This window comes from Lepidochelys olivacea (assembly GCF_965140295.1).
Source record: "Lepidochelys olivacea isolate rLepOli2 genome assembly, chromosome: 19".
Taxonomy (NCBI): Eukaryota; Metazoa; Chordata; order Testudines; family Cheloniidae; genus Lepidochelys; species Lepidochelys olivacea.
Window position 1 is genome coordinate 6,410,851 of NC_140429.1, and position 13,972 is coordinate 6,424,822.

The window sequence follows — 13,972 nt, forward strand, 5'->3', positions numbered from 1 at the left end:
TCATACTTTCAGAACTGGCCTATAACACCACGATTCCTACTGAACTCGATGCTCCGCACCTCTGAAAATAGGGCCCACGGCTGGCTGAAAATGGGAAACCAAAACCGAAGGCCACATTTGGAAATGTGGCCCTTAAAATGCCACACTTCTTCTCTCTGTAAACGGGCCTAGCAACCTCACCCACTCCATAAAATGCCTGGAGATTCTTGGGTGAAAGGTACTATGTAATAAATACTGAGTATTACTGTTCATGGAGTGTGATCTCTCTCCTGAGGGGCCCATTGGCTCAGCCACAGTGCGATTCCCATCTTATGACAGCAAGCCTGAGAGTCAGATTGTTTTGCTTCTCTCAGGTAGCCTTTGCTCTAGCAAGTAGGAGGTGGAGCAGGCAGGAATTGACCCCAGACATTTGGGCTGAGAAACACTTACTGCTTAATCGGAGCATTTCCTGGTATCAGCAGGGCAGCCTGCTTTGTTTACTATCTCATGACACAGAGCTCAGTGCCATCTGGATACTGTACAAGGAAGTGAGATAAGTTTGTACGCAGGGAGGAGAGCAGAATTTCTCTAACGCATTCTGAAGCAGTTGGGAGTTCTCAGCAAAGATACCGCGTCCTTGCTGGCTCATTTCAAGAGGGAGTTCACTTTTAACATGTCTACACACCACCTCCTTCTGTAAGCAAGGAGCTTCTGCATATCTTCTGGGTACTGCCTGGTTCTAAACTCAGCAGCAAAATCCTTAAGTCAATTACAGGAAACATCTTGTAAACAAATCCAAAGTCAACCTCTGTTGGCAAAAAAAATACTGGCTGATCAGTCCAGCTCTGCAAAGCTGCAAAATGAGAAAGCAAGAGCAGGCAAATATTAGTGGGAGGCAGATGGGGTTTGAAGGAAGCGGGACTGAAGATCTGATGCAGACAAAATTAAAATGTGACGAGGAAACGATGGGTAAGAGTATCAATGCATAAAAAACAGCCATGCTGCATGTGCCTTCCGGTCTAAGGGTGCAGAAGCAAGGAGACCATGTTTGTGTTGGAAGGGCAGTAAAACGCTGCGCATGTGTACACATCTAGACATGGGACAAGGCTTTATTGTGGCTCTACGGCCAGGCCCAGAGAGGTGTGTAGAGTCACACCAGCTGAGGGGGAGCCGTAGGTGACATTTTGAGAGTTTTGCCATGAATTTCAACGGGACTAGAATTTGATTCGCAATCTAGGAGAGGGCTAAGTAACAGAGACATAAGGCAAGAGAAGGTTCTTAAAAGCACTGGGTCCAATTCTGTTTTCAGTTACACCAGTAGGCGTGGGGTAACCCCAGTGATGACAATGAAATTACTTCAGGAATTACACCATTATTAAGGCAGAATTTGTCCCATTGGAGTTACATCTGGGATGAGCCATCTTAAAAGGCCAAATCCTCCACTGGCATAATCCCATAAGCTGTCGTATCCCCCAGTTATGCCAATTTACACAATAGAGGCTCTGGCCCCACATAAGTAAAACAAAATGAAAACTTGATTTAAAAGCCATAACACAAACTAGCTTCATTTTAAAGAGCAATTGTCTAACCCCTTTAAACGGTATATTAGGGATGTTGTTCATTATCAAATTTATAACTGGGGATAGTTTGACTAGTTTTAATGACAGCAGTTAAAGGCACATGCTTCCACATTTTGGGACTGAACCGACCTTGCCAGGTTAGAAATCATACAGTACACAGCTTCTGCCTCCCCCTTTTGTAACTAACAGGGATTGGGAAAAGGGGTGGGGGGGGATTTAAAACATGGGAATGTATTTCTCTTTATTTGTCTCACTGAACTGGAAGAGTAAAAGCAACCAGAGCAGTTTCTTGTCAATTTCTCATCCACTACCACCATGCACTTACGTTTTGGTTTCCAACACTGCAGGGAAAGGTGGGGTCCCAGAAGACCCTTCAAATCCATGCATACTCCAGTGCTTCAGGGAACTGTGGGGCCCAGGGTGGAAGAGGGCCTGATTCAAAGCCTACTTAAGCCAATGAGAGTCTTTCCATTCACCAAAATGAGCTTTGCATTAGGCCCACACAATGCAAGTGTGACTACGGGGTACTAATGCCATAGAAACAACAAAGCTAACCTGGACCCACTGCTGACTGTAGGTGCTTATGCTATCCAGCTGGGGCAATTACTAACAGCTGAATTCTCAGCCCAGACCCAGTGTTCACGGCGGAGCTTTCTATTGGGACCTGCTGCCTGCAACTATCCCAACAGCAGTTGTGTTGTTCTGTTTACAGCTGTTGCTTGTTCTTTTGTTTTTTTATCTTAATATCCGACCTTGATGTCATGGAGATGATTCAGAAGCAAACAGAGAGAGGGAATAGCAGTGACAAAGGCCTGGAGACATTATCAGAGGGGTTTAGGAAAGACTAAAAAAAGAACTGAGTACCTTGTCTGCACAATGACTAAGGGGAGAGGTGATAACAGTCTACAAGTGTTTGAGAGTCTAAACACCACAGGGCAAGAGGTTAGTTAATATGGAATGGAGGAGGATGACTGGGAAGAAAAAGGAGGATAAACTGAGGCTAAATATCAGGGGAAAAATTCCTCCAAGTCATGGACGGGGTGAAACCTCCCCCCTCACTTCAGAGAGGCAAGTCCGCCCTCCCAGCCCCGCATGGCCAGACTCCCCCCTGCTGCCCTGTGGCCGGAGCCCTGAGCCCCTCCCCTCCACAGGCAGAGGAGCCCCAGCCCAGCTGCCCTGAGCTGCCAGGCCCCAGCCGCGCCGGCCAGCCCGAGCTACCCCTGGCCGTCCCAGCCCCTGGCCGCCAGCCCGACACCTGGGCCACCAGCTGGCCTGAGCCCTAGGCCGCTGGCTGGAGCTGAGCGCCTGCCGGCTTCAGGCAAGAGGGGGAGTGAGGGCAGGGCCTTGGGGCGGAGCCATGGCCTGGGTTAGGGGAGGCTTAGCCTCCCCTGGCCTGTGATACCTGCCGCCCATGCTTCAAGTCAAACAGTAAGAGTGTGCCAGGTATGGGAGAGACGAGGTGGGTGAGGTAATATCTTTTACTGGACCAACTTCTGCTGGAGAAAGTGACAAGCTTTCACCCACCTTGTCTCTCTAATATAATGGGACCAATATGACTGCAAAGAACAATGTCAGGCATGAGGATAGCTGCTGAGTCCTGCTTTCTGACCCTGGATTAGGTGCTAGCACCCTGCACTGACATGCAAAGCTCTTTATTCTTCTGTCTAACCCTGGGCTTCATCTGTTTCTGTTAGCACAGTTATCTAAACAAAAATCTTTGTCTATATGGGACAATAAAACCATGCTAAAACAATGCTATCTACAAACTGTGCTGGGAAACGGCCATCTGTCAGAAATCCATCCTGACAATTGTTTTCAAACCTAGTTGTAACCAGCTCTGCTCCGAATTTGCCCAGAACCTCTCAATGACAGTGCTCTGCAACTCTTTTAAAAAGTAACTGCTAAAGAATATTTATTTTTCTTACTCTGAACATTTTTAAACAGTGCAAGTTCCATAACATAAAAATAGAACAACCGACCATGGTTGCTACGCTTCAGATTGCAAGTCACACATGCATCCAGCCTCCATTTGAACTCAAGTCTCAAGTGTTACTGTTGAGTGCTGGTTCCTGGTCAAAGAACAAATACAATATTTTAAAAAACCTGTCATGGTGTGGTGTAAAATAACAGCACCTACATCACACGTGCCTCTCACAACCAGCACCCATTTTTTTGGAAAATCTGGATTCTTACATCATGCACCAAACTTTTCTAAAAATACCATAAGTATTGTAAATAGACAAAACATTTTTTGCCATTTCTGGTGAAGGTAACACCAGTAACACCTCAACAGCAGCTCCCTTTCCACCAGTGGGAGAAACTACTTATGCTCGGTGTAATTGTAAAACAGTCACCTTAAAACCTTTAGAACACGGAAAAGCTCCAAGCACCACCAGGACTGGGTGGAATTAAAAAAAAAAACCCAACTTCTTTCAGTAGCACGTTATTTCTCAGTGAGCCTCAGATCTGCCCCCTCACACACACACACCTTTCCTTGCGCACAGTACTTCCTTGTCGCTCCCCCTCCCCCCCCCAGCCCCAAGTGCACAGGGAAATGGCCAAAAGTTCCTTTTCAAAGGCCACACAAAGCAGAGTGACCAGAAAACAGTTTACATTGAGTCATTGTAACACTTGCCCTACTTCTCCCATTCTGATCAATATCTGGCGTCTGCATGTGGCTGCTGACGTATTTAGAGCACTGCTCATTATTCCATCTGTTCCCAGTGTACGTGAAATAATTCTGTAAGCCTTCTTTCCATATGGGCATGTTTCAACCTATCCACAACTCTCAAAAGTTAGTGGGAGGCCCTTTTAAATTCCAGAGGTTGATGCTTTTAAGATGAGTTGCAAACTCTTTATGATTATTCTGCTTTCATGTTGGGAGTAGACAACTGTACAAATGATTCTCTGTGGAGCTCCCTAGAGGGCATGGAGTAATTAACAATCAGAAGGGGGATATACTGGTCCACCAAAGGGAGGAAGGGTCAACTGAGATTGGGGATACACACCACTTTCCTGCTGGATGGGTGGAAATGCGGATCCTCCAACAATCTGAGTTTCCCCGGGTGCGGCTGCCTGTAGGACTGCAGAAAGATCTAACGAAGAAAGTGAAAATAGAGTCTGGTTCTGAATTTGTGAATTCAACTGCACCAGTGCCTCCAGATGCTGGATCAGAGACAATGTTTCCTCCACAGGAACAGCTGGACTGGAGTCTCCAGTTGCAGCATGATTTTGGAGGTCAGAGGTAGCAGAAGGTTCATGGGAAACAAGATGGGGCACAGATGGCACCTGAGAAACTCCACCAGAAGATGTAACTCCAGGATAAAATATACCTGATAACTGCTGAATACCTAACATGTTGGCATCGAGGGCCACATTGCCACCACATTCATGGGAGCATAAGGAGCATGAAGACAATGGTCCGTGATTCCAGTTCTGTGATGCGGCTGGTCCTGCATCAGCGAGGTATGTCTCCGTATGTCCCCCAGTCATATTGTGCTGCCTTCCCAATGATTCCTGAGCCATGCTGTAGGACTGCCCTACCATCCAGGGGAAGTTGCTAAGTGAATGGAAAGCACAATCCTGCATAGATTGGTCAGTTTCCTCCTTTCTGTTTTGGCAGTGTGAAGAAGATACTGCATGGCATATCCCTCCATTTACGACTTCACCCACTGCCGTATTGAGAGCGAACATATTATTGTTTGTAAGGGGTTCCTGGCTGTGAGAAACTGCTGGAGGATACTCGTTCCTAGACAGCCGCTTACCTGTGAATGCCCTGGACAGTACCTGTTGAAATGGTTCAGCCAGTTTGGTGCTCCCAGAACTGTCCAAAGGAGGGGAAAAGCATTTGGTCACAAGGTTATTTTTAAAAGTCACTGTCTTTCTTTTTGTTTCCCTTAAGAGGCTGGGCCCCGTGCTACTTGTAGAGGGATCGCCTGAGACTTTCTTTGGGAGAATCAGTCCCAGCAACAAGCAAGAGTGATTTGCATCAAGACCTATTAAAACAAACAAAAAAGGTGGTGTTAAAGGAAGATTTTTCCACAATTTATGCTGGAATCTTCCTAACTTTGGGCCAAATCCTTCGGTACTGTCTCACTCTTTATTGAATACTTATTGAGGCAAAACTCTCCCTGAGACAAATCCTAAATTTCTTCCTCTGATAGTCATTTGCCACTGCCGAAAGACAGGATACAGGGCTAGACGGACCATTGGTCTGATCCAGTCTGGCCGTTCTTATGTTCCTATGGAAGATTTCCCTGAGTAAGGACTGAGTAAAAAAATAAATAAGGATCACAGGTTTTCATGTAATTTTTTTAACCCCATTCACATTTTCTGCATTACACTGAGATTTAATTTTTATTCTTCACCCACAGCTCAGCAATTGTATTCAAGGGTTAGAGCCAAATTTTAAAAGGGACGTTAACTTGGCCTCTGAAATTGTGCCTGCAATTTTGGGCAGGCTTGTTTTTACACACAGATTTTTCACACTAACGTCTCGGGCCTGCAACAGAGTGGATTTGTGCATGCGGCACTACAGTTACATGCCCAGATCACGTAGTTCACAATCTGCAGTCGAGCAATGCAAATCCAAGTTTTTGCACGCACACAATAACACGCATGTGCAAACACTTTTGTGCACAAAGCTGCAGGCCCAACTTTAGAGACCGCTGTAGAAAAATCTGCCCTTATTTTTTTGCCCATCTAGGTTGAAAGGAGAATTAAAAGAGTTTAAAATATATATTGCTCTCAAAGGTGAATTATATATTTCTTTCTCAAACGACACACTGACACGAATCACATAAACGCACTTGAAATCAGTGGGTATACTTCAGTTCTGTTTGCAAATAGGTCAGTCTGACCATTCTGTGACGGGTGACTGACCACAGCTAAACACCAAGGCAATTTTACTAAGGATGACCTGCAATTTTCAACCATCATGGTTTGTAGCTGGGTATCTGATTCTCCCTGCATTGTGCGATGGCTGAAAAAGGTACAGCCCGTTTCAAATGGCCCAGGAGACATTACAGTCTCTTGGTCTTGTCCTATCTTGATGGCAGAGCTCTGGACTGTCCCAGATTAGGAACACAAAGATAACACGATTTATAATTAAAACTATCTGCTTCTCCGTGATGACTGAGTATCCACTTGTCTGGGAGGTGAGACAGATGCCAGGTCAATCACCGATGGATTGTGCTGCATCTCAGAGGTGATTCTGCCAATGATTACTGGAAAATGTAATCAGCTTCCAGGCTGGGTTCAAGTGTGCACTGAGTGCAATTACCTGATATGGAGATGATGTGATGTTACATCATGTGATGGAGGTAGGACAGGGATTAGCTGCAGCTCTGACAAATGACATTTCACATGATGAGTAGCTGGGTGGGAACACACTATTATGTGACAAGGGGTTACATGAGTTTACATCCTGATGTGCTGCAGGCAAGCACCAGCCATTTCATTAGTTATATGTGGCAGTTACTTCAGGTCATGTGACACGAAGCTGGGCAGGGAAAGAAAATGTCGTAGGAATTAGGACAATGTGGGATTACTGGGCTTGATTTGCCTTTCATTTACTCTCATTTTATACTGCTGTCAATCCATTTACCTCAAAGGAGTTACTCCCGATTTACACTGTCACAAGGAGAAGCAGATCCACTGGCTCTCTGCCGTTTCATCTGTGGTAACAGAGGGTTATAGATGTCCATGCATCACAAGATGCAACTACCCATATTTTAAGTGCCTTTTAGTAAAGGGCAAGCGAGTGCCCAACCCTATTTTTCAAATCTGCCTTTCACTGAGAAATAAATAGAGCCCCTTGCTTTCTGACACCCGGTAAAGCTGTGGATTATATTATACTTAATTATTTATAGCACTGGAACCTGTGATCCTCAATCTGAAGGCAGCAAGTTATTTCACTGAGCCTCTCTGGGGTACACACCAGAAAAGGAAGCCAGCTTGTTTAAAATCCATACCTGGGCCACCAAGTGGATGGAATTTGGCAGGTACTGGCTGGAAGGCTGGCAGCGGTACCATGAACATTTCCATCTGGTTGCTGTCCACAATGCCGTATCTCTGTTTGTTGTTCAAATACGAATACAGCATGTTGTAAATTCTGAAGTCTTTGGTCATGGCAGGGCAGAATTGTATCATGCTCATCTTCTAAACAAACACAGGGAGAAGGAGACTGTGTGGATTGTCTGAAAACACAGTGCTGCTAACAATGTTCACCTAACCGGAAAGAAGTACTGAAAAACGGAAGGCATCTAGGAACTTGTTTGCATGTCAGAAGGGCTCAAGCTTAATCCCATTTGTGGGGAGGGGGCGCTCCCATTCTTTATGTGCTTCACTCACTGCATTTTGGCAAGATGAAGAGCATTCACCTCACACACAACCTACAAACACACTTTGGTGCACGTAAACAATCTGGCGGACTCTACATTCTATATGGAGATCACAAGAGTATGAACAAATTCAGGAGAGAGAGAGAGAGAGAAAAACACAGACAGAGATCTTGCCTACAATATGGTAAAGACAATTTTTACCTGCACATGGTACGTCCCTGAACTGTATCAGGTCAGTTGACACCATTGGGCCTGATCCAAAGCTCAATGAAGTCAGTGGAAAGACTTCCAATCACTTCAATGGACTCTGGAGTAAGCCTTTAGAAGTCTTCCATCCATGTCACACATTTATGCATAGCCACAATCCTTGAACCCAGTGGTTGTTGCCAGTCCACTGAACCTCTCAAGATTAGGGCCTACATACTATTCACTTTTACTTGCCACTTAAAAGGACAGAATGTTTCAGTTGATCCAAAATATCATTCTATGCAACCATTAAAATTGTCCCTGCTGGTATCATAACTATGTGGGAAAGTGCAACCCTTTGTTGGCATGCTTTCAAACATGTAAAGGTGACAGCCATTTTAGCTGAATGAATGCAGGCTGCTTCTGGTGTCCAGCAGCTGAGTTCTCCTGTGATAAAAGGTTTAAGGGTTATTATTGCACTAACTCAGTTCTTCTGACATCTTGGACCACAGGCTGAAGGAACTAGGATATGCTTAAAAGTCAGCTTAGTACATGACAAATCATCCTCAACGCTTGAAAACAAGAACCTTTTGAAAGGCTACCTTGGCTTCAGCTGGCCATATGCTCTCTAAATAATCCCAGACGTCCTCCGGGAGAATACAGCCCCTCGACTGAATCAGCTCTGGTAACGCCTGTACAAACCAGAAGGACAAAAATATAGATTACCCACCTTTTCATAACTGGTGTTCTTCGAGATGTGTTGCTCGTGTGCATTCCATTCTAGGTGTGCGCTCACCCACCTGCACAGTCGGCAGAGACTTTTGCCTTAGCGGAACCCATAAGGTTGGCTGTGGCACCCTCTGGAGTGCAGCGCTCATGCGTCGGTATATCAGGCCCTGCCGGCCCTATGCCCTCTCAGTTCCTTCTTGCCAGCAACTCCGTCAGAGGGACAGGAGGGCCGGTAATGGAATGGACATGAGCAATACATCTCAAAGAACAAGAGTTACGAAAAGGTGAGTAACCGTTTTTTCTTCTTCGGGTGCTTGCTCATGTCAATCCCATTCTAGGTGACTCACAAGCAATATCCCTGGAGGTGGGATCAGAGTTCACAGTCATGAAGCTTGCAGCACTGCTCTACCAAAGCCAGCGTCGTCTCGAGCTTGTTGGGTAAGCGCATAGTGAGACATGACCAGGTAGTAGCCTTGCAGATATCCTGAATGGGTACTTGGGCTAGGAAGGCTGCCGCCGAGGCTTACGCTCTAGTTAAGTGAGCCGTGATAATCACTGGCACCTTCGCCTGATCATAGCAGAAATGGATGCAAGATGTGATCCAAGGCGAAATTCTCTGGGCTGACACCGGACAACCTTTCATCCTACCTGCCACTGCGACAAACAACTGCATCGACTTGTGAAATGGCTTGGTCCTCTCGATGTAGAAGGCTAGTGCTCTCCTGATGTCCAGGAAGTGCAACCTATGCTCCTCCTCAGACTTATGAGGTTTTGGACAGAAGACTGGCAAGAATATGTCCCTGCCCAGGTGGTTTCCCAATTACACATGAGCCAAAGGCCAGGTGTGGCCACAGCTGGACCTTGTCCTTGAAGAATATGGTATATGGTGGTTCCAAGATGAGCACCCTAATCTCGGAAACCCTCCATGCAGAAGTTATTGCCACCAAGAACGATACCTTTCAGGAGAGAAGAAGAAGAGAGCAGGACGCCAAGGGCTCGAAGGGGGTTTCCATGAGCTACGTAAGCACCAAGTTAAGGTCCCATGGAGGGACAGGATCCCGGGCTTAAGGGTAGAGTTGTTCCAGACCCTTCAGGAACTGGCCCGTCATGCCATGCACGAAGACTGACCTGCCCTGGAACTGAGGGTGAAAGGCTGATATAGTGGTCAAGTGGACCTTAACAGATGAAAGGGACAACCCCTGAAGTGTAAGATGCTAGAGGTAGTCCAGGATCAGCTGCAGTGAGGCCTGCACAGGCCTAACCCCGCAGGTTGAAGGCCGCACTTAAAATGTTTCCATTCGACCAGATAGGTGGCCCTACTGAAGGGCTTCCTGCTTCCCAGCAGGACCTGCTGGACTTGGGCCGAGCACTCCTGCTCCACAGAACTCAGTCATGGAGCAACCAAGCTGTCAGGTGCAGCGCTGCCAGGTTCAGGTGCAAGAGCCTGCTGTGATTCTGTGACAGGAGATCCGGCCAGTGGGGCAGCAGCATCGGGGCCAACACGTCCAGGAGCACGCTGAACCAATGCTGGCGAGGCCAACCCGGGACATTTAGTATGACCTCGGCCCTGTCCTGCCTGACCTTTATGAGGACCCTGTGGAGCAACTGGGGGGAAAGCGTACATCAGTGTGATTGCAGAGCCATTGGCCATTATCTTTGAAAACTCATGGCGATCGGGGGAAGTCCCGGACGACTGGAAAAAGGCTAATGTAGTGCCCATCTTTAAAAAAGGGAAGAAGGAGGATCCGGGGAACTACAGGCCAGTGAGCCTCACCTCAGTCCCTGGAAAAATCATGGAGCAGGTCCTCAAGGAATCAATTCTGAAGCACTTACAGAGGAAAGTGATCAGGAACAGTCAGCATGGATTCACCAAGGGCACGTCATGCCTGACTAATCTAATTGCCTTCTATGACAAGATAACTGGTTCTGTGGATGAAGGGAAAGCAGTGGACATGTTGTTCCTTGACTTTAGCAAAGCTTTTGACACTGTCTCCCACAGTATTCTTGCCAGCAAGTTAAAGAAGTATGGGCTGGATGAATAGACTATAAGGTGGACAGAAAGCTGGCTAGATTGTCGGGCTCAACGGGTAGTGATCAATGGCTCCATGTCTAGTTGGCAGCCGGTATCAAGTGGAGTGCCCCAAGGGTCGGTCCTGGGGCCAGTTTTGTTCAATATCTTCATAAGTGATCTGGAAGATGGTGTGGATTGCACCCTCAGCAAGTTTGCAGATGACACTAAACTGGGAGGAGAGGTAGATACACTGGAGGGTAGGGATAGGATACAGAGGGACCTAGACAAATTGGAGGATTGGGCCAAAAGAAATCTGATGATGTTCAACAAGGACAAGTGCAGAGTCCTGCACTTAGGATGGAAGAATCCAATGCACCACTACAGACTAGGGACCGAATGGCTCGGCAGCAGTTCTGCAGAAAAGGACCTAGGGGTTACAGTGGACGAGAAGCTGGATATGAGTCAACAGTGTGCCCTTGTTGCCAAGAAGGCCAAAGGCATTTTGGGATGTATAAGTAGGGGCACTGCCAGCAGATCGAGGGACGTGATCGTTCCCCTCTATTCAACACTGGTGAGGCCTCATCTGGAGTACTGTGTCCAGTTTTGGGCCCCACACTACAAGAAGGATGTGGAAAAATTAGAAAGAGTCCAGCGGAGGGCAACAGAAATGATTAGGGGACTGGAACACATGAGTTATGAGGAGAGGCTGAGGGAACTGGGGATGTTTAATCTACAGAAGAGAAGAATGAGCGGGGATTTGATAGTTGCTTTCAAATACCTGAAAGGGGGTTCCAAAGAGGATGGCTCTAGACTGTTCTCAGTGGTAGCAGATGACAGAACAAGGAGTAATGGACTCAAGTTGCAGTGGGGGAGATTTAGGTTGGATATTAGGAAAAACTTTTTCACTAGGAGGGTGGTGAAATACTGGAATGCGTTACCTAGGGAGGTGGTGGAATCTCCTTCCTTAGAAGTTTTTAAGGTCAGGCTTGACAAAGCCCTGGCTGGGATGATTTAATTGGGGATTGGCCCTGCTTTGAGCAGGGGGTTGGACTTGATGACCTCCTGAGGTCCCTTCGAACCCTGATATTCTATGATTCTATGATCAGAGCCTCCGACCATGGAAGCAGAAAGGCGTCCAACAGGGAGTCCCTGTCGAACCCCTAGAACAAGCAGAAATGGTGGCACTTCCTGTTCTGGTGAGTCGTGAACAGATCCACCTGGGGAGATCCCCACTTCTGGAAGATATTGTCCACCATCTCAGGGTGGAGAGACCTCTCATGGTGAGATGAGAAGATTCTGCTGCTGACCATTTGCGAAGCAAGGGAGAGAGGCACTCCAACTGACCACCACGAGCAGCAAGAAGGAACTGAGAGGGCGTAGGGGTGGTGCCGCCTGATATACCAACACATAAGCGTGGCACTCCAGAGGGTGCTACAGCCGACCCTACGGATACCGCTACGGCAAAAGTCTCCGATGACTGTGCACATGGGTGCGCACACACCTAGAATGGAATTGACATGAGCAAGCACTCAAAGAAGAATTATTACTTATTATTTAATATTCTACAGACTTACTTAAGACCTACTCAGGCAATCCCCTACTGAGATCATTATTTGTTAGTAGTAATCTTTTTCACCTTTATAAAGGCCATCACCCAAGTATCTGGGCACACTTTGCATGGTTTAGAACAGAAACAAATAACGGAAAGTGAACCGTTTTAACCCAATTTGTGCTTTCTGAGAGATTCCTTTTAATCTCAGAAAATATAAGGAACAGTCCTGCACTGGTGCCCTGAGCAATGGACTAGTTGCTATAGCTGGTCTTCTCCACTTTTAGTTCCTATGATTCTGCCATTCTATAGCAGTTCCTGCTTGTACATGTGAAAACTCAGTTCAAAGTCCATAGTCTCATATCCATGGGAGTTCAACTGGAGTTGAGCATAAAAACCCACAAATCACTGTAAGTCCTCTAGGCACCTAGCTAATCCTATGACATCTCAGAAATGTTTCCCCTTTCCTATTGTCCCATCCACAGGCCAAATGCTGAGGTCCTTATTAATCAGTTCTTACTCAGGCAAATTCCAATTGGTTTCAGTGAGAGTTGGTATGAGGAACAAATGAGTAGTAACTTCATAAGGGCCACAGGACTTGGGTCTATCATATGAAAACACATGATATAACTTGATGTAAGAATCTGAGCTTTGATGCCTTGTCTGTGGAATACCACATGAAACGTGTGGTGTTTTATTAAATACACAGTCTTGTTGATATAGACAGTCCCTCCTGTAATGTAAAAGAAAACAAGGGTCATACTTGAATGAGGTAAGTGCCATAGCCTGAAACAGGATATGCTTTTGCCACAAACTGTTTAATGCTGAACATCTGAATGAATCCTTCCCACAGCACGGTGTCCTTGACTTGCTTCTGTAGCCTTAGATTCTTCTTGAGGATGCCAGTTGAGGCAGGCCTAAAACATAATAAGTATTATATAGTGGAGTCATTCCTATAGGTCTGGATATTCCATATGCTTTGATTGTGCCATTCTTTTATTTCTTGAGTAACTCCACCTCTTTTCCTGCACATTTTGCACTTTAAAGGAGGGGAAAGGAGGTTGCCACCTGGTCTGATTTGTTACCTTTGTTGTACCTTGTAACATGTAAGTCGGGGGTACAGAACATCCATCTCTCCTCCCTGTATAAGGGATTGACAATGGCTCCTGCTCCAGCCCATCTCCTTTTAGAAGGGGCCACACATGGAAACCCAAAGGGCAGGACTTGGGGATAACAGTGAGGATGGGTAACAGATATGAATTCCATTTTCCAGACCTCTCTCCCCCCAACCCCTTTCCATCACCACATGATGCAAAACAGTCATGTAGGGGCATAACATTTGCTGTACTAGATCAGACAACTGGTCCATCTAGTCCAGCATCCTGCTTCTGGCACAGATCAATACCTGGGGCTTCTAAGTAAGATAAACCCCACCTGTAGTATGTTGTATCTCCCTGGGGTGAGGCTGGGCACCAGTCTTGTCTCAGAGCTCCCTTCCTGGACTATAGTTTTGCTGTGGGGTTGTCCTGAGGTCTGGAGCACAGCCCCCCAGCTGTGCTGCTCAGGGCATCTGCGCCATTATTGGGGGCTTGTGTGT

At 46.5% G+C, this 13,972-nt stretch overlaps 1 protein-coding gene across 1 annotated transcript in view; it reads right to left on the minus strand.

Moving 5' to 3' along the window:
* Positions 1-3,489: 3,489 nt before the first annotated feature.
* The window catches only part of SPOCD1 (SPOC domain containing 1), a 28,779-nt gene continuing 18,296 nt past the window's right edge, over positions 3,490-13,972 (minus strand). Inside the window, exons 12-15 of the mRNA XM_084652222.1 lie at positions 13,139-13,292; positions 8,689-8,778; positions 7,532-7,718; positions 3,490-5,554 (exon numbers count right to left, since the gene is read on the minus strand). Of these exons, the coding sequence (XP_084508348.1) occupies positions 4,497-5,554; positions 7,532-7,718; positions 8,689-8,778; positions 13,139-13,292 (1,489 nt within the window). The 3' untranslated portion in view covers positions 3,490-4,496. The remainder of the gene's footprint in view (positions 5,555-7,531; positions 7,719-8,688; positions 8,779-13,138; positions 13,293-13,972) is intronic.